Below are 23,875 nucleotides of genomic sequence, written 5' to 3' on the forward strand. Positions count from 1 at the left end.
TGATCACTCCAATCCACTTAGAGAAAAAATCTGGAAGCTATTCTTATGACCAAGAAGCTGATGAGAAAAGCATCATGAAATCCTGGCAGAAGATCATCAGAAGGGAAATACCTCATAGACGACATCCAGTGTTATTTTCGGGCTTGCTATATATCCTCATCTTCTAGTGTACATACAGAATGAATCAACATATAATAAGAATGACTGAAGAGACGGAGCAATATATTCATTTTATTTTAATGTGTGATGTCTTGATAAAGGCAATGCAGTTGTCTCTCTGACCAGCTGCTGCTTGCTGAAATCCTAAAATGTCTCTGAAATAGAAATAATGGCAGAGTTGTACTTCCTGGACCCCCGTGCAAAATCTGTGCGATTTATAAGACCAGTCTCTTACGCAGAAAGACCACTAGACACCGCTCGGCCCCAGAACCTCACTGTCTGCTACCTCTTCAACCACTTATTGTTACAGCCCTGAACTAATCCTGTCCTTTTAAGTTTTTAGCCTCTTTGCAGCTGTTAGACAATGATAATAGAGATTTAATTAAAACAATAACAGCATTAATATGCCTTCTTATGACTCAAATACTTATTACATTTTGTTAATAAGCAAATTCACACAATGTATTTATACAGTAAGGAACATTTATATACAGTGGCCAGGGATCAGGTAGGATAAAATACTGTAATAAGCATCGGGACAGAGATAGATAGTACAAAGTGTAACGTCAGATCGGTACAAGATAAGCAAAGCAACATATTTATAACGTTACTCAACTTTAGATTTTTTTCAATATAAAATATTGTAATATACAGGGTGGCCCACGAGAAAGTAGCCCGCCTCCAGCGACAGTATGACAAGATGAGCGAGTAAGTGGATGGTTTTTTTAAATTACCCACAAGTCACGAAAGAAGGTGAAAGTGGTGCCCGTTCACGTCTATGCATCTTTGGGCATGTTGGATTATGTTGGCTGATACGGCTTGTGATGCTGTGAATAGTGTTTGTGACGTTTTCCTTGAGGTCATCCAGGGTATGGGGATTGTTAGCGGACACTATATGTTTTAAATTTCGCATGTGGACAAGTCCTACAGGGCACTAAAAAAAATGAAAGCTAAGCTCTGATTGGTTGCTTGAGTGATTTGGAGATATTGGAGGCGGGCTACTTTTTTGTGAGCCATCCTTTATATTTAGTGGGTATAAATGTTAATTTATATGTATTATTAAAGTTCTTAAACCCACTCCAATACTCCTAGAAAGACAGTTACTTTACCTATAATAACCGAAGAGATTCCAGAAAATGAATTGTTCAAAAAAATAGATCTGGTTGGTTGCTACAGGCAATTATTCAACTTTTTGCCTGCACTACTTATTATTCATACAGTAATCTGTGTTTTACTTTATCAAGCTCTGTATTACAGGTCCATGCAAGAGTCATACATATGTGCCAAGGCTGGGATTGAATGTGGTCCTGAATGCAAGATCAGACAAACTTCTCCTGAAGAACTGCATTGAGAAGGCATATCTGATCTAGCAGTATAGGGCCTGATCCCCTCCTTTGCACTTGTTTAGATTTCACATTGAAAATCCTAAAGTGATCTGGCAACAGTGGCAAATATTCGGCACCTTGTATACCATGTCGTCACCTAAAACAGAAAATACATAAATTAAAGGGGTTTTCAGGGAGCACAATATTGATGACCTCAGGATAGGTCATCAATATCTGATCAGTGGGAGTCCGACTCCCAGCACCCTCACTGATCAGCTCATTGATGAGGCTGGTGAGCTCCAGAGAGAGCTGTGGCCTCTTCCCAGGCTAGTGACATCACATTTATCGGTCACATGGTCTATGCGCAGCTCAGTTCCATTAATGGGTAATGGGCCTGGGCTGCAGTACAAAGTACAGCTGTTATACAGAGTATGGCACTGTGCTTTGTATGCTGTAAGGAGGCCATAGTGCTTACAGGATCACTACCGCCTCTTCAAACAGCTAATCAGCATGAGTGACAAGTGTCAGAACTCTACTGATTAGATATTGATGACGTACCCTGAGGATAAGTCATCAATACTTTACTCCCGGAAAACCCCTATACATATGGAAGTGAGATTTGAATACTATGTTACCTTACCTTTTTATCCAACTTTTTATTAGCGGAAGAGTGGATTGTTGCCAATCCAGAACTCACTGACAAAACAAGGTTCACCATTACTGGCCTCCCTACTGGATCCAGGATCTTTGTAAGAGTGAAATCTGTAAATGCTGCCGGTCAAAGTGAGCACAGATTACACCCAAATCCGATCCTGGTAAAGGAAGTTATAGGTAATGACCAGAATAAATGTTGTTGGCTTGACGACAATGGCTGATTTACTTTGTTGTATGTATTGCATTTTACATTTGTTAATAAAGTACAAGATTTTTCTGCCACAAACCAGTTTTTTTGAACTGTGTCTACAGGTTGTATTACACCTGCCGATTTTTTGGCAGATGATTGCTAATGAACATTCATAGTAACGCTCGTTAGCGATCATCTAGCAGTCTAATACTGCCGCCAATTACCCGATGAACATTCGTTCATTGGGCAATCCAAATCTATTGACATGTTAAAAAATTATCGTTTGCAGGCGGCAGATAGTGGTGCCTAATCACGATCTTCTGCCGGCAAACAATGATTCAGTATAGGGAAGATCGATGGTATAACGATCACTCCTTCTAAGGGTCCATTCACACGTCCGTTGTTTCTTTCCTGATCTGTTCCGTTTTTTGCGGAACAGATCTGGACCAGTTCTGTACCCATTCATTTTCAATGGGTCCTGAAAAAAAATCAGACATTGAGCTGTCCGATTTTTTTCAGGACCCATTGAAAATGAATGGGTACAGAACTGGTCCAGATCTGTTCCGCAAAAAACGGAACAGATCAGGAAAGAAACAACGGACATGTGAATGGACCCTTATACTGAGGAGGAGATTGCTGCATGAAATTGCTGCGGTCTCCCCCGCTAGTGAGCAGACAATTGCCGGGCTTTCTAATACACCCTTAAACAAAGTCAATTCAGAATCAAGTACCAAAGACAGCATGTTCACCGTGGTGGGTACAGGTTTGAGTAGGCCTATTAGAAATACTTCATTGAAGTTACTTATGCACCAGACCCATTTTCCATGGGTAGACAAGCAGGTTGGCTCTACTCTCTGGCTAGTGTACCCCTCCCAAGTATATTAATAACATTGGTATGATGAGATCCATGAACTGTGAATCACCAGTTGTACTTTAGTTCAAGTAGAAAACTAAAGCATAATAGAATCTAGGTTAGAGAGGATCCCTGAAATAAAGTTTGGGGTGTATACCGTACATAAAAAAATTTGATTTTTTATTTTTCCTTCATAAACCTTACTTTGCGTTAATGTTACATTCATGCTTTTCTCTTAGTGCCTCCAAAGATCCGCCTTCCACGGCACTTAAAGCAAACCTACATCCGAAAAGTAGGAGAGGCTGTAAACCTTGTAATACCGTTCCAGGTAAGTTTGGATCATTTTTCTATACATTAATTCTTATGGCATGTATTTACTAAATGTAAACCTTTAAGGGGTTTTCCTATTAACAACATTTAGCAGCTACACACTGACTAGTCTAGGTGACACTCTCTATAGGTTGCATGTCCTGACACTCTCTATAGGTTGCATGTCCTGACACTCTCTATAGGTTGCATGGGGGTTTAAAAAATGAACAATTTGCTAAACCATCAATGAAAAGTAACTTCTAGTGGCAATAAAGCAATATCTATTATACTATCATAATCTGTATGAGGACATATTTTCAAAGTACAAACCACACTCAGAACTAGCTCCAGGTGTATGAGGCAATAGTCCCAATGAGCTTTTTGTCTGTCTCACCATCAGTCTGACAGGCAATGAATCTGAGTATCTAAATTCCCATGTGCCCTCAAAACCAGAGGGCCCTAGCATCTGCCCAGGTTTGTATGTTGTTCATGCTGGCTCTGCACTTCCATTTAGTTCTAGTTCACTGGCTGAATCAGAGATGGCTGAGGGTAATGTGGTATTGATAACTTCATTCTTAGGGTAAACCCAGACCTAAGGTGTCTTGGAAAAAGAATGGATCACATGTGGACAAGACACAAATAAGTATTCGCAACAGTGAATGCGATACCATCATCTTCATCCGTAAAGCAGAGAGAAGTCATTCTGGAAAATATGATTTGAAGGTGAAAGTTGAAAACCTCCAAGATAAGGCATCAATTTACATTCAGATTGTTGGTATGTATTGTTTATATCCTTACATACAGTATATGGTATGTATTATTATATCCTTGCTATATAGTACGACAAAGGTGTCCCAATTCTTTTTATGGCTAGGAATAATAATGTCATAATAAGTGTAAAAGAGGTTTTCCATGCTGATCTTGATGTCCTATCCTTTGGATAGGTTTTGAGTATCAGTTCAGTAGATGTCCTGTGCCTGGTACCGCCACAATTGGTTGTTTATGACAGCCAAAGGAGCTAGAATCATAACAGTGGATGAAGATGGGAGAAGAAGGTTCCATCCACTGTGTAGTGTCCATGTCGGCATACTGCAGGATTCAAGTGAGTGGAAGCGGAGCTGCAGTATGCCGACATGGCTACTACACAGTAAAGTCCACTGCCTTTGTCCACTGCTATGTTTCCTCTGCTGGTGGAGGTTTACAGGCATTGAACTGGATCCCCCTCTGAAGCGAGGAGGGGACTGGGACAGGAGAATATTGTAAAGGGAGACATGGTGGATATTTTAATTAAAAGCGATACATCCTAAAGGCCTTAATGAGCAACTTCTATATGGCTGTTATATCTGATACGCTGGCCTTTAATCCTTGTTTTTTTTGTTTATTTGTGTAAGGGAATTTATCTATTGAAAATATATGCTCAGTATTTGTTATGTAACATATAATATACTGACTGTCACCAGTTGGTTTTGTGGGCCTGTAGCTCTAAGCCCAAACTCACGCTATTCGAAGTCACCAAACTGCGCAGGCGTATGGAAATTGGTATGTCGAGCTACCACATTAAACCTTAGTGAGAGCTCCGGAGGACGTAGCTATGTGCCCAGGGCGCCTCAGTAAGCGTTCACATAACCACACCTCCTTAGAGCGTTATTTGGAGGGGCGGGTGCACAGTAAATGGCGCGCGTCTAGCTGGAGGATGGGATATGTGACGGGGTCTGATCAAATGATAGATCACATGACTCATCATGTGTCTAGTGGGGGTGGAATTATCGGCGGTCCGGACATGTTAAATTGGGCTACCTGGATGCCGACCAGTTTGCTGCCAAACGCACCATGATGGATGCCCCACCGCATGTTTAGCAGGATCTTCCACTACACGCTTACCGGTAGTATGGGCCTACTACTTATGACCTGAGCGAACCAGAACTCGGCCCCTGTTCTTATTGTATGGACTCTAGCTTATGAATATTGCTGAGCACATCTACACTTGGTTCCCCTGATGATTTGGCCCTAGGCCAATGAAAAGCATTGGGACGCTGATTTATATATTCATACTAGGATTTCCCTGTCTGCCCACTGACGAAGCTGTGCAGTCACAAGGCTACATTGGGACAACCAAGGACACCTATGTAGTCAGGCACGGCTCAATGGGATCGGCCTTTTTAGGGTGAGCATATTACTCCCTGGGCACTACAATTTAGTTCAGGGTAAGTAGGGAAATATAGGGGAAGAGACCCAGCATTGGATCCCTCCCTCCTCACCCTTCCATTCCTTCAGTCACCACTAGACTTCAGGATAACCCTTGCTTATTAGGCGAATGCACATGACCGTGTTCCACGGCCGTGAGCGGTCCGTGGTATCCTGATCAGAACAGGAGCGCACGGCGTCATTGGTTGCTATGACGCCGTGCGCTTCATGCAGCCGCTGCACTACAGTAATACACTCGTATTTATTTTGAGCACTGATAATCATTGCAGATCGTGCATCACTTTTATTTTATTTGATACCTTATTATGGGCTACTATTTTATATGAAGTATTTAATAAAAGTTATGTATTAAGAAGGTTACCCTTTATTATTTTGGTTTATCTAATTCTGTGCTGGTGGCTGCCACAAACAGCTGGGCGTCTGATCCCTGGATAGGTCATCAATATCAAAAAGTTCAAAAACTTTTTATGGCCTCATGCACATGACAAAAGCCACATGCATGGAACCTGAATATAGGCACATGGAGTCCTGGAGGCTCCATCCTAAAAATTCATAGAGACTCTGCTACAATAAGTACCCCAACAACAACAAGCGACACCTTTACATCAGCCAACTATCAGGAATGGGCCGTTGTGGCATATGACAAAGCAACAATGCTTGGCTTAAATTCTTATGCATGTACATTTCTTTTAGATTAAACTATCAGTCAAGAGGTTGCCATTTTGGAGGTAGAGTTGACAGCCATGTACTTCAATAAAACTTTGAATAGATAAATCTTTTGTTTTATACAGATCGACCTGGACCTCCAGACTCAGTAGTAATTGAAGATGTCTGGGGAGAAAATGTTGCATTAGAATGGAAGCCACCAACAGACAATGGCAATGCGGCTATCACAGGATACACCATTCAGAAGGCTGATAAAAAAACAATGGTTTGTTGTTTTAAGTGTTGACTGATACGTAATTGATAAAGGTGTTTGCCATCACTAATCAAAAGTGAATGACTGAAAAGGGGTATACGGCTTAAAAAGAAAATAACAAAACTTTATTATTATATCAACATTAAAATGTAGAATAGAATTATCCCTTAACAAATAATAAATATAACAAGGGCTGGTTTGGGTGGGTGGCAGATGTGCTGCAGGACGGATGTTCAATCGTGTTCGTGACCTACGCTGGGCACCACCATGCAGGGCCGGTGCAACCATATAGGCGAACTAGGCGTTCGCCTAGGGTGCTGGCCTGCTGGGGGCGCCCTGGTGGGCTCCCCCTGACTGGGGCTGCAGCCCTGGGCGAGTGGCTCTTGAGCCGCCCCCAGCGTCGTTACAGGGGGGCCAGGAGGTGGAGGTCCTTCCTAAATATGGCAGAGCAGGCATCTGCTTACCCTGATGGCAGGTGCCTGCTCTGCCAGTAAATTACCGGAGGAGAGGAGGCGGGCGGCAAGGGAGGCTGTTCTAGCAGCTCCCCACTCCTCCCTCGCGCGTCCTCTGTGATGCCGGAATATGACATCATTCAGGCCCCGGCATACTAAACGGCGCGCTGGAGGACTGAGGAGCTGCACCACACTGGACCCCAGGGAGGTGAGTGTTTAAGTGTTTGACTGAGTGAGTGTCTGCCTGTGTATTTATGTCAGTGAGTGTATGTATGTCTGTCTGTCAGTAAATGTATGTGTGTCTGTCATTGAGTGTCTGTGTGTGTATGTCAGTGAGTGAGTGTATGTCAGTGAGTGTGGATGTCTGTCGGTCAGTAAGTGTCTGTGTGTTTGTCAGTGAGTGTGTGTATGTTTGTCTGCCAGTGAGTGAGTGTCTGTCAGTGAGTTTCTGTGTGTGTATGTCAGTGAGGGAGTGTATGTCAGTGAGTGTGGGTGTCTGTCGGTCAGTAAGTGTGTGTTTGTCAGTGAGTGTGTGTATGTTTGTCAGTGAGTATATGTGTGTGTTTGTCTGCCAGTGAGTGAGTGTCTGTCAGTGAGTTTCTGTGTGTGTGTGTGTTTCAGTGGGTAGGTGTATGTCTGTCAGTGAGTATGTCTGTCAGTGAGTGAGTTTGTGTCTGTCTGTCCGAGAGTGTATGTGTGTCTGTCAGTGAGTTTCTGTGTACGTCATTCAGTGAGTGTCTGAGTGCGTGTCAGTCTGTCAGTGTGTGTGTGTGTCTGTCAGTGAGTGAGTGACATGAGGGGGCGGTAAAATGGATATTTGCCTAGGGCGGCAAAAATCCTTGCACCGGCCCTGCCACCACGTCCATAGGGTAGCACGGGACATTCACAAACCAAAGTGAGAAGTCAGGCTGGGATTCTTGTATATATATGATACCAGTACCCTGACCACATCTATACACATACGGGGTCCCTGTAGGTAATAGAAGGGATCTGCACAAATTAAATCCCCCAGGAACCACCCTCGGCTGAGCTGCAATTATGAATAGCCTAACTGGCCCTGCCTAGTAACACTAGCCCTGCTCAACGCATTTCTGAATATTCTATAGCAAACTTCTCATCAGGAGCACGGAGGGCATTATATGCAGAGGCGCCCAACTAGCAGAGAGGATCGGCATTCCCTGCACGTGGGAAGCGCAGGAATTTATATATAGTGGTGGCCAAGTATGCGCTGCTGCCCCACATGTCTATGGAGAGTGCAATAACCAGAAAACTAAACTGAAACTATAAATTAAAAGGGGTTGTCCTACAAAAAAATATTCTACAGTTTTCAAATCAGCACCTGTATCTGAACACTTTTTTTTTTAATTGTATGTAGTTCAAAATGTAGTTATTCAATAAAATGTATTTGTATAGCGCCACCTCCTGTTTGCTATTTTTGTAACGTCTCTGTCTACCTCCTGAGGTGGACACACATGCTCAGTTCCATCTTTCAGCTACCTAAGAGGCCAGCTCGAAATAAATATCGCAGAGCAATGAGTAGGGAGATTTCTGGATCTATGTGAAGTACAGGGCTGGCTCTAGCTTTGTTAGAAAGAGACTGTCATGCTCTGTGTTATGTCTGATGATGATTTTTTCTATTAATCATAGGATAACCCCTTTAAAATAGAATTAAATGCCAGGCAGATTTCCGCCAACTGCACCTAGAGATTTCCATGGATTAGAATCAAAATGAGCGAATGAACGTTCGATCCTTCTATGATCATATTTAGCTTGATGACCAATTAACATTGCTGACCATGGGATTGTGTTTTTTTCTTTCAGGAATGGTTTACAGTTCTGGAGCACTACCACAGAACGAGTGCAACCATTTCTGAGCTTGTGATAGGAAATGAATACTACTTCCGAGTATTCTCTGAAAATATGTGTGGCCTCAGCGAGACAGCGACAAAGACACCAAACAGTGCACTTATTGAGAAGGAAGGTCAGACATTTGGTTACATTTTGGTTATAATTTCCTACTGAAACAAAAGCAGAATTCTGATCTTGTTTATATATTGGTTCACTTCTTATAATTCTTTTAAGAAATTATTTGCGGATGCTTGAGGTCCTGTTCAAGTCATGTTCCAATGGTCAGACTGATTTTTTATGTTATTTAAATTTTTATATTAGCATCATTAATATTTATATAGTAAGTGTTCTCTATAGTGGCAACATAAAGTTGCAGCAGGTCTGATCCCTAATCCGAAAAATATACATCAGTTGGACATGGGCTTAGTTCAGCAGGTATTGTTTAATAAAAGCTGATGTAGTCTTTGCAAGCCATGAGGGTAGGGCACACATTGCAGTGTCCAGTGGCTGAACCTGCAGTAGCCAAAAGACATATGTTTTGAAGGTAATATCTTAGTTTTACCTGCAGAATTGTGCAGCCATTGGCCACTACATGTGACCAGGGTCAACATGTGTCCCTACCCATAGGCTGAGCTCACATGCTGCAGCTACAGTGTGGCTGAGGTGTATCGGCAATGTAGCCGAAACTGCACCAACATGCAGATAGACAAGATTTTCAAACTATATTCCTAAAAGAAGTTTTGTTCTTATTGATTACACAGTAAACTGAGTGCAGCTTAACCATGCAGCTATTAGTAATGAAACTGCCTTTAGCTAGTCTTGAAAACTGCACCAATGTTGGTCCACATAGTACCTCAGGCACTATGCAGCCCAACCATAACTTTTTTATTCAATCAAAGTGTAGGTTTACTTAAAAGGGACTTTTAACAAATAGCTGGTAACCTTTACATGTGTAATATATTTGAGTTATGTTGGTCATGGAATGAAAAGCTGGTTAAAGCCGAGAAATCTGTGTAGTCTAGACTGCCCAATAGTATAGTTTAAACCAATATGTAGATTTTGATAACTATATTTTGCTTTCACTTCTAGGAAAACCTTATAAGCGTCCAGAATACAATGATTTTGACTTCACAGAACCACCACAATTCACACACCCCTTAATTAATACAGTAGCCATTGCTGGATACAATGCTACATTGAACTGCAGCGTACGTGGAAATCCAAAGGTAAGTTTCAAATTAACTTTTATAAAGGTATTTTATTCTTTGTTTCGTATTTACAAATACATAAGTGGCCAGGTTTTCATGTTGAGTTTTTTTTTTTATAATCATTTTAACACCTTGCAATGCCTTTTAAAATTAACTTTTTAAATTCATACAAACCCTTTAAATAGATATACCCATCATAGATGTTTCTAGGTCACACATATATAGTACCTTTTTATCCCACCCAAAAATGAATTAAGACTCTTAAAGACTATGTTCACCATTGGGGGCATTTTTTTTCATTATTGCATTGTACTCAAGCTGAAAAATAATTTTTTCAGTTGATCGTTATTAAAAATGTTTAACCCCTGTCTCTTTGCAGCCTTGAGTTTCTCTAGTAGCATGCTCTGAATTTCTACTTTGTTCAGTCAGGTAGCTCACCTCCTAAAAACTCATTATAGCTTATTGCTTATTTTACTGATTAGAATGTGGCTTAAATAAGTGTTTATGACCTTAGTAATTTAGGGATAAGGTTTATTAGATGACAGCACATAGGTAAAGTGAAAGTAGGATTCACACAGCTAGACAAACAATTAACCCTTTGTGACAGAACAGCTCAATATTTTTATCCCAAAATAAGTCAAATGCAAAAAAATGCAATAAGTAAAATTGCCCCCAAAGGACAATTCAATTCAGGCAACACAATTACATACCTCTCCTCCTACGGTGTGTAGTTCTCTTTACGCCCTAGCATAAGCAACACCAGAGGAAGGAGTTAGGATGTGGTGTCTGAAGTTTACTCTTCAGGTGCCCCCTTTTGAGGTTAATGTTTGGGAGAGTAGGAAAGTATCACATAAAACTTCAACAACCACCAAAAACATGGCTGAAAATCTCCCTTACAAAATATAAATAACCCATACAAACCCCAACTCTCTCTTAACACAAAAACCTAAATAACTCCTCTAGCACACCAGATGCTCCTAACCCCTCTGCCATTGACTTCACAGAGAATCCCCTCCTCAAGCAAATGGTATCTGGGAAAGTGCCCCTCCTCATATTACAACACATGAAACTGCATCAGCCACTTACCAGCCCAAAGGACCTCAGGGGACCTCAGATCCTCTATGTTACTGCTTCCTGCTCCTCCTCCTCTTTATCCAGGCTTGTAGTGGATTCAATTACTCATGCCTGTGCACCCCCCCTGTATTCTGTAAGGGACTCTGTGATTGTAGGCATAGCTTCCCTTTTGCTAGTTAGCAGAGCATCTGTCAGTTACTTGGGCTGAGAAGCTTTCCATTCCTTAGAACTTCTGGGTAACTGCCTAAAGTAGAGCTTGCCCTACAATGTCCAAAAAACTGAACAACATAACTCTCACTGATTTTCCCTCTTATTAAGTAAGTCTTGAGTTAGGAGCTTGGCCTCCTCCTGCCACAGGCCATATAGCAGCTGTCTATCTTGCCTGCATGGTAGGTACTCCATTGGTTGGGGAAAGAAAGATTGGTGAAGTTGAATTTTACACCCTCTATCCTTTTCTTCTATGGGGAGGTAAGCCACCACCAGAAGTGTTTGGCAGTGGATTACTCCCCTTTCCCCATTCAGAGCGCATGCACACCCAGCTAGGTGTATGAGTTCAATGGGAGGAAGAGCTGTCGGACAACAGTGCTAAAGTCACACAGGTGACATTTCTTACTTGCCGTCTTCTGCTTTACTACTACCACAAGTTTGATTGATTATATGCATGTGTATAAGTGGTTCTAGAAAAGTGGCTTCTAAGTATATTTCATGGAATGCAGCAGCAGAAGGCTTGTAAATAGATACAAACATATTTCAGGTTCCATTGCTCCAGTTTGGTACCAAAAACCGTTATCGCAGCCCAACCCCCACCTAATATTTCTTCCTTGCTGGGAGAAGATCCTTTACTGGCACGTTACAGCTACTGTTGAGCAAAGTGAGCTTCAGATCATAAATCCGAAGTCACTTCGTTCAAAACTTCTTTTTAATACTGTATGGAGATTCGTCTCCGATCAGAATTCAAATCTATGGGTTCCAGGGAGGAAAATTCGTTATTCCTGAAGTCTCGCAGGACTTCAATGATGAACTTTGGGATTCAATTGTTAAACTTTAAAACCATTTTAAAACATGGATCCGAAGTCAGCTTCAGTACCAAGGTATCAGTCAGTACTGAAGCCGACTTTGGATCCATGTTTTAAAATATGTGTAAAGAATAAATCAAGGCAACTGGACTTACTGTAGATTTCTTAAAAACGTTTCACTCGTTCTTCCAACGAGCTTTCTCAATTCTGAGTGACTGTACAAGAATTCTCTGGGAATAAATATGTAACTGAATCAACATCTGGTAATTATACCCAGCATGGGGTCAAATGTGTTGATTCCATTATCCTAATTGGAGTCAGTAGGTGATAATGACCTCCCAGAAAAAGGTGTCAAGACAGCATTGTATGTGGCAGACAATAGATGTCGAACCCCCCGCCTCTATTCAAGCTTGGCTTCTCCATTTTTATGTAGATGGCTCTCCTTCACACCTCGCTTGTACCAATCGGCCTCCTTATCCAAAACACGTACTTGACTGTCTTCAAAGGTGTGACCTGTTTCTTTTAGATGTAAGTACAGGGCTGAATCTTGACCAGAGGTTTTGGCTCTTCTATGCTGAGCCATACGCTGATATAGTTGTTGTTTTGTTTCGCTGATATACAGTTCTGAGCATTCCTCATTGCACTGGACTGCGTATACAATGTTGTCCATCTTGTGTTTAGGCGTTGGGTCTTTTGGGTGAACCATTTGTTGCCTCAGTGTGTTGCTGGGTTTAAAGCAGACAGGGATGTGATGTTTATTAAAAATCCTTTTGAGTTTCTCAGACACCCCAGCTACATATGGCAGGCATGGCCAACCTGCGGCTCTCCAGCTGTTGTAAAACTACAACTCCCACCATGCCCTGCTGTAGGCTGATAGCTGTAGACTGTCCGGGCATGATGGGAGTTGTAGTTTTGCAACAGCTGGAGAGCCTCAGGTTGGCCATCCCTGACATATGGGATAACCATATTCTTGCGTCTGTCATGCTTCTCGCCCCCACTAGTAGTCTTGGTGCTCTTTCTTCTCCTTCCTTCTGTTTTGACAAAGGCCCAATCTGGATACCCACAAGTTTTAAGTGCCCCTCTGAGGTGTTTGAATTCCTTCGCCTTGGCCTCTGTGCTGGTTTGGTTTTTTTTCTGCCCGGTGGTGTAGAGTCTGGATGACTCCCAGTTTGTGGTCTAGAGGATGGTGGGAATCAAATAGCAGGTACTGGTCTGTGTGTGTTGGTTTTCGATAGACCGATAGACATGTTTTAAAATGGTTGTAAAGTTTAAAAATCGATGGCCGAAGTTTTTCATAACTGACTTTGCCTCGCCGGAGCCCATATATTTTAATGTTGTAAGGAGACCTGTCTCCGTACAGCATTAAAACGAAGTTTGGAGTGAATCGACTTCAGATCTAGGATCCAAAGCTCAATTCGCTTAACACTAGTTACAGCAGATCCTGTGCAACACATGGTATTCATTAGGTTTATGATGCAGCTCCTGTTTTTCTACTTGTAAAGGGTAAATATTTTGGACAACTGTATTTCCAATACCATTCCATATATCCTGTGCCATTATATGACTTTTTTTTATGTCATGCTCTTACAGAACCACAGGCTGAACCAGTGCTGCTTTTCCCTCATTCTCAGGATCAGTGAGGTTTATAAGATGGGAAAACCCTTTAGCTATGTTATGAAACAATTTTACAACGGTGAAAAAAACAAGCTTCCTATGAAGCTTTCATTAACTAAGACTTGCTATACAAAACGTTTAATTGTCTATTAGACTTTTTCACATCGTGTTTGGGGTATTTGTTTGACATAAGCTCTGAGTAGTTATCAGAGTAAACAGGAAAGAAGCATTATAATGTGTACGTGACATGTAATTTTATTTCAATTAATTACTATTATTTGCAGCCTAAAATTACCTGGATGAAAAATAAGGTGGTTATAATGAATGATCCACGATACAGAATGTTTAGTAACCAAAGTGTATGCACCATGGAGATACGTAAGCCAAGCCCATATGATGGTGGCACATACACCTGCAAGGCCGTCAATGATCTTGGTGAGGCTGAGGTTGAGTGCAAACTTGAAGTGAAAGGTAAGATGTCACATGTTCATATATCCACATTATTCAAAACTCATCATAATTTTATCAAAAGTAGCATTCAAAATATTTTACGCAAATGTATTATACCTATCAAAAAGTGCATCACTGTAGCTTGAAATATTAGAAAAATAATAATGTACTTTCTTTTCTCATTGAAACAGATGACAAACCAAGGCGTTAAAAATGAGTCACACATGGAAAAGTGGTGACACTGTTGATGTAAAGTATAATCAAAATATCAGTATAATTACAGCACACCACTTATCAGTGTACTATCACCACTGAAATAAAAATACAGTAGGGAGCAAGTGCCACATGTGGGTATCACATGTTAACGGAGTTCTCATAAAGAGGTTTTCATATTGATGGCCTATCCTCCGGCTTGGTGAGGTTCTGACTTCCAGCACCTCTGCTAATAAGCTGTTTGAAGAGGCCACAATGCTCTGTGAGCACTGAGGCCTCTTTCTAGCCCATGTGATTCATCGGACACATGGCCAAGGTGTGGCTCAGTCCCATTCAAGTGATTGGGGTTGACCTGCAATACCAATGGGAATCAGACCCCCACTGATCTCAGATTGATAACCTATCCTGAGAATAGACCATCAATATGAAAATCCCAGAAAACCACTTTTAAATTGTCACAAATTGTTAATATGTTCAATAACAGAGTAAACCATTTTATATATTTTCCTGTGGATTAATAAAGTGTATTCATTTTCTAATTTTCAGGCTGCATTGAGTAATTTTTTTGATAGGTATTCTGAATCGAGCCGTGTCATTTACCTATAATATTTATAGGCACCTTTCTAATTGACTATTTACACCTTTGTTTTGTTGACGTATACTCTGGCTCACAACGTACTCAGGCATGTACACATGTAAATAGTACTATAGACAGAATAGTACACTATAGAGAAACCAAGAATTAGTTTCTCTATAGTGTACCATTCTGTTTATTTTTTTTTATAATGTACCATTTAAATGTTATTAATTGTATATTTTAATGAGGAAAATTGTCAACCCACTTTTCAAATGGCTAACATGAAGGAGTCACAAAATATGCAAACTTTTGTGCAAGTAGTATGACTCTGCAGTCAAGCTCATAGACTGAGCATAGACATGTAATGAATGATTAGAGAGAAGAAAGCTGATCCAGGAGACCTCTCGCAGGGGCTAAACTTCCCAAAAACAAAAGGATTGGATGTAGAAATCCAACATGCCTGGTCCTTTTTCCTCTATATTAGCCATTGGGAAAGAGTTGGGAGCCCCCATATAGCCGAACCCGCTGAAAATGGGCAGATTTGGCATACATAGATCTAATGTGTATGGCCAGCTTATATAACTCAAGTGGCCATGAGATCTCCTAGATAATATCGGCATTTCCCAAGGTGCAGTAGATTGTGAACTTCTTACTGTCACAGATGTACTGTATGCAATCGGATGTTTACTTCCCCTGTAGATACCTAAAACTATAACAAGCACATTTTTCCTACTAATTTGCCAAAAAAGTGTTTTGTATAAATCTTACTCCTTTTATGATACAAAACTGAGTAACATCCTGTGAGAATGTTTAAAGGATATACCGTTGGGTGACATAGAAAAATGATGAGTTATCAGGTAAGATTGGGAACGTACCATATTCTGGATGCATGTACGGATGTAGAAATGATACATTAAAATCAATTGCAGTTGCTTTAGAATCTCAATGCTGATTTAGGGTACATCCACACGGAACGGAAACAAAGCAACCTAAATTGTCCTAAGATGTGGATTTTTAATCTGCAGCATGTCAATATATGCTGAAATCCCATGCAAAATTCCATACAACAATCTGCAAAAAATCCACAGAAAAATTTGCAGTGGAATTTGCACAACAGAAAATCTACCCCATGTGGCTGTACCGTTACAATTTAACTGAACCCATTCACAAAGGCCAAAAAATAAAATGGATCCACTGCCTCGTAACAGAAAGCTGCTTGCCTAGAGTCCCACGGTGCAAAGATTATGGAGCTTCTCTTGATGCAGAAGATAAACAAAATTCATTGCATAATCTTTTCATCAACAGGAGGAAACGGACAAAAACTACCATCCATCTGATTACATTGTAGAACCCCAGGAATAGAAAGTTTTGGGGGCTGATCTAATTTCAGCAAAAACTGAATTCACCCTAACTTTAAATAATTCAGTCTGAATATATGCATAGAAAAACTAACCTAAGTGGCTTCCAAACCATCTTCGGCCTATGTATTTATAGCTAGTAGCTACCCACTTTCCCTCTGATATATGTAGTATTCTAATGTGAACACTCCTCTTACACCAACTATTATGTCATATGGCAAGGGGCCTCATGCTACCTGAAATATATACTTAAAGCTCTGTTTGCACTATCGTTCTTTATGGAATCAATACCAGATCAGAAAAATCTATTATATTGCTGACAGATCCCATTTGCTAACGAGTCGTAAGGTTATTGTGTTCTTACTGGATAGAACAGGCTGTGCAAACAGCAGCAGAATCACGATAGAAAAGAATGGAAGTCTTAACAGAACCTACAAATAAAATTCCATCGCCTTTTTTAGAAGACCAACCACCCAATCTAGACCTGTAGTAGATCGACAAACATTTTGCAGATTTCTGCTAATTCCTTGCCCAATCAACTGGTAAGAGTTCTCTTGTAAAGTGATATGGAGTGTCTCAGATTACATAAATTAACCAAACAGAAAATGACATTTCAGCCAGAAACTACTAAAACAATTCCATATACTGTATATCATTTGAAATGTTCTAATTCTACAGGGTCAATAGGCGGAGAACCATTCGACTTGTGGAAACAGAAGCAGGTTTACCACACAAATATTACATTCAGCGATACTTCACAATGAAATAATCTCTGCTCACGTTAAACCATACCTTGCATGTAAAATTGGCATTTGTAATCCAAGACCAGATTACAAATCCTGTTTCATGGTAAAACATTCCCATATATCATTTTACCATGAACACTTTAAATAACACTCAGTATGATTCTTAATAGCAAATAGTAGCAAAAAATATCTAACATAAAATAAATTAATATTAAAAAAAAGTTATGGACGGTAGATAATGGAGCTCATGTCTGATTTAGAGGCATCACTGCTCGTAGCAACCAAAGAGAGTCCCTTTATTCTCAATCTAATCTCTGCTTGGTTACTATGGGCAATGTGGCTTTTGTCCCATGAGGCCCATAATGTCACATTTTGACTATTGATCAATTAAAATTGATCAACTATATTGTACGGTATCTGAATTTTGGAAGATCAAAGTGTCCATTCACAAAATTTTATTATACGGGGAAGCAAGTCCCTGGTTAACTAAATGCAATCTTTGTAAATGAACCCTTATCTGAAGGAGGATGAAAAATATCTATCTGTAGTTCAACTATACATATATATTAGTTGCATAATATATATGTATATATTTAGATATTAGGTGTGATATGTCTGTATATATATGTAGACATTTGTGTATATATCTATATATGCTGTATGTATATATATATATATATATATATATATATATATATATACTATCAACTCATCTTTTCCAGAAAGGTTAACCAGGTTTATTTTAAACAGTCTGTGTGCATTAATATGATCAATTATTAATTAATTTATAGAATTTTGTTGGGTTCCATTTTTCATATGCTTTGACCACACTTACTAAGCTCTCATGACATCACAGCTTGCTCCATTGCATCACTATGTTCTTTCTTAGCTTCTAAATGCTCATTACTTCTCTTTCTCTCTCCCTTAGTTGCACAATAAGGATTATTGAATGTGTATTGTCATCTAAGGTAAGCTTTCATATGGTCATGTCATATGAAGCTTATAACTTTCCATGCAGAACATCACTGACTTTCCATATCAGTAGTTTGTTTCATGAGCTAACACATTGTTCTTGTTGCTTCAGTGTTAAAACAATATGATCCAACAGTTTACTAATAAATATTGCTTCAATCTGGCTTTTCCAATCACAAGGTTCTATATTCTCTTAGAACTATTTTAATAAATGTGTAGACTTGGCTTTGTATTTCCTTTCTACAATGTCTGTGGGGACTTGACAGCTTGGCTTTTTGTATTTCCCCCTCTACAATGTCTGGGTATAACAGTTAAATATGGATATATTTTGGAATCAAACCCATGATATGATCTAGGATCCTAAGTTCATTATATTGCACAGCCATAATGGTGGTCAAGTATGTACAAGTAAACTTCCAGAGTTTATCCTAATATCTATTCCTATTCTACAGCTTGCCCATCTAGAGGTTTGATTGCAAAGATCAAGACCAAGAAGACTTTTCAATGTATTGACACTTCACCTGCTTCTATCATCCATTCCTTTACATAACAACTAAAATTCTCCATCTCATATGTACATCTTAATTTACATATGTAGATGATGAGTGTCAGAAATTATACTTGGGATATAATGGAAAATTGAGCTGCATGTCATATCTACAGCAATAGATTAATCTCCAGATCATGTGACAGCTCATACATCTACGTGTAACATGTAGGGTATGTAATAGCTGTTCATCCACATGATATGTTGATGGCAGATTAATCTAAATGTGATCTTATATGTAATGGTTTACCGGTTCACCTACATATAATACATAGACTCATCTACAGATACAATTCTGCAATGTATACAGCACATATACTCATTTTGAGTCCACAGATACTTCTCCCAACGCCATCATAAACATGAACGCTGGGCTCGATTGAGTGTGCTTGCGCTTTCAATAGGAGAAAGTAGTCTTTCTCGTCTATTCCTAGATATCTGAGAGGAGGTGAGAGGAGGAACAATCCCATACACATTAGTCAGCTAGCCCTAACAAAATGGTAAGGTTTGGCAACAGCTCAGCTGATTATGCACCAGATTCCGCAGCCTTAGTTTTAAGGACAATAACTGTCTGACAGCAACTATTAACAGCCATATTAGCTTGAAGGGGCTAGTTGCCCTTTGACCTAGTAATTTCCTCCCTCTCTCAGTACTCCCTGGCCATTCTTTACTGTAAGTGACAAGAGTTAATTTGATACTTAAAGGGGTTCGCCACTTTTTGATTACTGTTGACCAATGTGTTTGTAGGCTGATTATATGGCACTTACTAATATAGCCTTTGGTGATATTCTGCTACATCTTCTATATTTCATAAGGTATGTCCCCTTGTTTGCAAAGTATTTTGTGCTGTCCACACAGAGGTCTTGTCCATAAAATGGCTGCTGATCCAGGTAAATACCGCAGCATGCTGCGCTTTTTGCTCCGGCCCAAAATCCTGAACACTTGCCGCAAGGCCGGATCCGGAATTAATGCCCATTGAAAGGCATTAATCCGGATCCGGCCTTAAGCTAAACGTCGTTTCGGCGCATTGCCGGATCCGACGTTTAGCTTTTTCTGAATGGTTACCATGGCTACCAGGACGCTAAAGTCCTGGCAGCCATGGTAAAGTGTAGTGGGGAGCGGGGGAGCAGTATACTTACCGTCCGTGCGGCTCCCCGGGCGCTCCAGAGTGACGTCAGGGCGCCCCACGCTCATGCATGACGTGTCGCATGGATCACGTCATCCATGAGCATGGGGCGCTCTGACGTCATTCTGGAACGCCCCGGGAGCCGCACGGACTGTAAGTATACTGCTCCCCCGCTCCCCACTACTACTATGGCAGCCAGGACTTTAATAGCGTCCTGGGTGCCATAGTAACACTGAACGCATTTTGAAGACGGATCCGTCTTCAAATGCTTTCAGTTCACTTGCGTTTTTCCGGATCCGGCGTGTAATTCCGGCAAATGGAGTACACGCCGGATCCGGACAACGCAAGTGTGAAAGAGCCCTAAGTGATGTCTCCTCCATTCAAATACACTGAACCTGCCATCTGCACTTGTACTGTTGAGAGTTTCGTGCAGGTGCACTGTGTTTGAGTGGAGGAAGCTAAGTGATGTGTCTGGTCACATGACCCGACATCAGCGACCATCTTATGGACAGAATCTCTATGCAGACAGCATAGAACAGTGATAGCGAACTGTAACCAAAACCCACATATTTATCTCAAAGTGCCAACACGGCAATTTAACCTGAATATTACAGTCCAGTATAGTATATCTTCCATGTACTTTATCATTTAGCTATAATAGCCTGCCTGCATTCAGTGCGCCCTGCGCTGATGAATGGCAGAAAAAGTTTAAGCCATACTGGTATACCATAGACTTTTCCCCGAGGGCTCTCAGTGCCGCCTCTGGCACCCGTGTCATAGGTTTGCCACCACTGGCATAGAAGATTTCCCTAACAAGGGGATATGGCTTATGAAATATAGCAAATGACACAGAATACCAACAAAGGCTACATTAGTTAATGCCATATAGTCATCTTACCAACACATTGGTTACAAGTAGCCAGAAAGTGACCAACTCCTTTAAGCTTAAAACTATTGGCATTAGTGGGGGTCATTCACTCCAGTGCATTGAGGGGTAGCAGAGCTATATTCCATCTTGTGCTGCCTTGTACTTGCATCTTCTTTATTCTATGATTGTGTCTTTTACTTCAGTGAGACTAAGCACACTTTGAATAGAATCCTATTTTCGGTAACATGACTATAATGACTTCCCTTTTACTTTTTGTTTTTAATACATCTAAAACGTGTTATGAACAAAAACTGTGCAATTCAACAAGTTTTCTAGAAACAGTACATATCAGGAAAGGAAATCACCATTTTAATGGGATTATGTAGATATGTAGACAAATACTCCTAATTATTAAGCATGGTTCCTTAAATGAAACAATAAATATGGATTTTCTGCATGCCAAATTGTTAAGTTGTTATCTGTTTGGCTGTTTTTTAAGCTATATCTTTTTCTGGAATGCCGTGTGACACTTTTTTACCACTGTTACAGGTCCTACAGGGGTCAATACCAAGTTTACATATAAACTATATTGTGAATCTGAGTCTTGAGCACTTTTTTCTTTTTTACTATAATTAGCTCCAAAACTCCACATTGTTCTAAAATATGTATTCCATACCACTTCCACAGTCGTCTTGAGGCTACCAAGCTAGTCATCATTTGCTCCAAGGGATACCATTCTTTAAAACTGAAGGGTGTCATGGCCTGCCTTATTTCCTGCAGGGGATTTTTCTTTCTGTGATTTGTCCCAATAAATCTCAAATGAAAAAATAAGCATCCTTACAATAGGTCTTGATTTAAAGGGAATTTGTCACCTCCTACAGTGATATAAAACTGCCAGCATTACCTTATAGAAGCCGCCAGTCTGTTACTGATCATGTGTGTGAGCCAGAAATTTGTTAATCTCTACTTCAGAAAAATGCTTTTTTTTATTCTCCCTGAGCGCTCTGTTTGCAGTCAGGCTTGAAGTCAAGGGGGCAGCGGCCTCCTTGCTTCAAGTCAAGCAATGCTCGCCCCTTACCCTCCCCCTCCTGACTATGATTTACATATTTACCATTCCTTGGGATCGTGCCAGTCTGGCGCCTGCGCGGTGCGCCGCTTGTGACTGCACGATCCCATCTCGGGCTCCCGCAGTCAGTCAGGCATAATGTTGTAACTGCGCATGCGCCACCCGTCTCGATTCGGCCATATATTTGTATATCGTCAATGTCTAGTCGAAGCAGATTATCTTATGTACCTTCCAAAATATTATCTACTGTACTGTTCTATTTGTCTACACCTGCATTAACAGTAGAGATGAGCGAATCGAATCCCACAAAGTGAATGAGATTAAAAAAGAGCTTTTCTGAAGTATGGATTAACAAATTTCTGGCTCACACACATGAACAGTAACAGACTGGGGGCTGCTATAAGGTAATGCTGCCAGTTTTATATCACTTTAGGAGGTGACTGGTTCCCTTTAAATAATCCTATTGCTTTGTTTCTGCTTGAGACTGTGTCTATAGGTGCAGGCAGCAAACAAATAGATTGTAGTGTAATCCTGCACTCTCGCATTCTCCTGCTTTCTCTCATTTGTCCCTTACTTTGTGCTAACATAGATTTGGAATGTGACCTACGAATAGAGGACACATAGAAAGGGATATGAGTGCAGGATCAGACTACGCAAAGTCTGCATGTTGTCTGTTACCATGGGGACGTATATAGTCTAGATAGAAGCTGCAGAATAAAAAAAGACATTTGTAATTAACACCTACTTGAAAATTTACGTCATACGTCACCACGCACGGGATTTCGGGGTGAGATCTTCAATCAAGATGGCGGCTGACAGCCCGTTGAGAGCAAATGTAGGAGTTATGAATTTTTTCGTTTTTTACACTATTTCAGGTTAAATCGATTGGCCAACACGAAGCACGAGGAAATTCGGCTTCGAGGTGAATCGAATGTATCCTAAAATTCGGATCTAATTACACTTTGTGGGATTCGATTCACTCATCTCTACTGTTAATGCAGGTGTAGAAAAATAGAACAGTACAGTAGATAATATTTTGGAAGGTACATAAGATACTCTGCTTCGACTAGACATTGACGATATACAAATATATGGCTGAATGAGTTACCTTTGTGTACCTTACATTTTTTTTCAAGAAAAGCCCATGATCAATGAGCATGAACATATGTTGTTTTTAACTGCATGGACGCAACAGTTAGTGGAAGGTACTTAACAATCAAAAAATCTACAGTAGGATTATGATATTCAGTGTCATGCGCTTACGTGGAGGAGCACACCCCCTGCTTGAGGGTAAACTGAGATTACCAGGATGATGTTTAAACCTTTCTTTATCTGCTTTGCAGGTGGAGTGACATTTTTCCGCCTTCTAATGCAAGGTGTGCCTCTGTCTGTCATCGACTCTTATTTGCGAGAGCTGGATGCAAGTAAGCAGGAGAGAGCGTGAGCAAGTCCAGTCAGCTGCTTTCCTACTGCATCAATCTAGACATCAGCGTGAACGTGTTTGACCCTGAAGCCGCATTTATAGAAATGTAGTCAATTTCTGTCTGCTGTTTTTCTCTGTTACATACAATTGTGATTATTGCATGGGTTGGTCTAGGGAGGGATGGATGAGCTTAAAGTTTGGTTTGGGGCTTTTTTACATCAAGACAGTACCGATCATTGGTACCCTTCCTTGGAGCAGCACAACATTTGACTTGTTGGTATGGACTGAACTGCTTACATAACATTGATAGATAATAGTAGATCAGTTTTCTTTCTCCGAAAAAAACAAATTACTCCAGTATTTCATTTAATTTGATATTAGACACGCTGATCACTGCTTATTAAAGTGATACTGCTGGTAAAAAGTTGGAAGCAAATTGTGTAATTCATGCAATGTACAATAGATAAGAACACTTTCCATGTTTCATTTATGTGTTATCATTTTCTTTAATGCAAGCAGAAAAGATTTCAAGCAATGAGATGAATCTGCAGTGTATTGTTGTCAATAATATTGCAACTACATGTAAAATATTTGGAAAAATATAAAATCGACTATCCTTTCCAAATGTAGTGTATGTGACATTTTGGAGCGAGGAATACCAGGAGAACAGGATTTTTATAATAATAATAATAATGAGATTTAT

The 23,875-nt window shown here is 40.3% G+C and overlaps 1 protein-coding gene across 43 annotated transcripts in view; it reads left to right on the forward strand.

Annotated features, from left to right (window-relative positions):
• MYBPC1 (myosin binding protein C1) overlaps positions 1–23,765 on the forward strand; it is a 138,374-nt gene extending 114,609 nt beyond the window's left edge. For 41 of the 43 annotated variants that reach the window (XM_040407317.1, XM_040407286.1, XM_040407393.1 and 38 more), the window contains 8 exons: positions 2,148–2,315; positions 3,421–3,509; positions 4,070–4,265; positions 6,487–6,626; positions 8,888–9,047; positions 10,004–10,140; positions 14,111–14,297; positions 23,093–23,765. In XM_040407317.1, coding sequence (XP_040263251.1) covers positions 2,148–2,315; positions 3,421–3,509; positions 4,070–4,265; positions 6,487–6,626; positions 8,888–9,047; positions 10,004–10,140; positions 14,111–14,297; positions 23,093–23,193 — 1,178 coding nt within the window. In that variant the 3' untranslated portion in view covers positions 23,194–23,765. Of the gene's footprint in view, positions 1–2,147; positions 2,316–3,420; positions 3,510–4,069; positions 4,266–6,486; positions 6,627–8,887; positions 9,048–10,003; positions 10,141–14,110; positions 14,298–17,102; positions 17,147–18,098; positions 18,139–23,092 lie in introns of all 43 variants that reach the window. The other 2 variants (XM_040407324.1, XM_040407447.1) reach the window with 2 other exon arrangements.
• Positions 23,766–23,875: the final 110 nt, after the last annotated feature.

This window comes from Bufo bufo, chromosome 1 (assembly GCF_905171765.1).
Source record: "Bufo bufo chromosome 1, aBufBuf1.1, whole genome shotgun sequence".
Classification (NCBI taxonomy): Eukaryota; Metazoa; Chordata; class Amphibia; order Anura; family Bufonidae; genus Bufo; species Bufo bufo.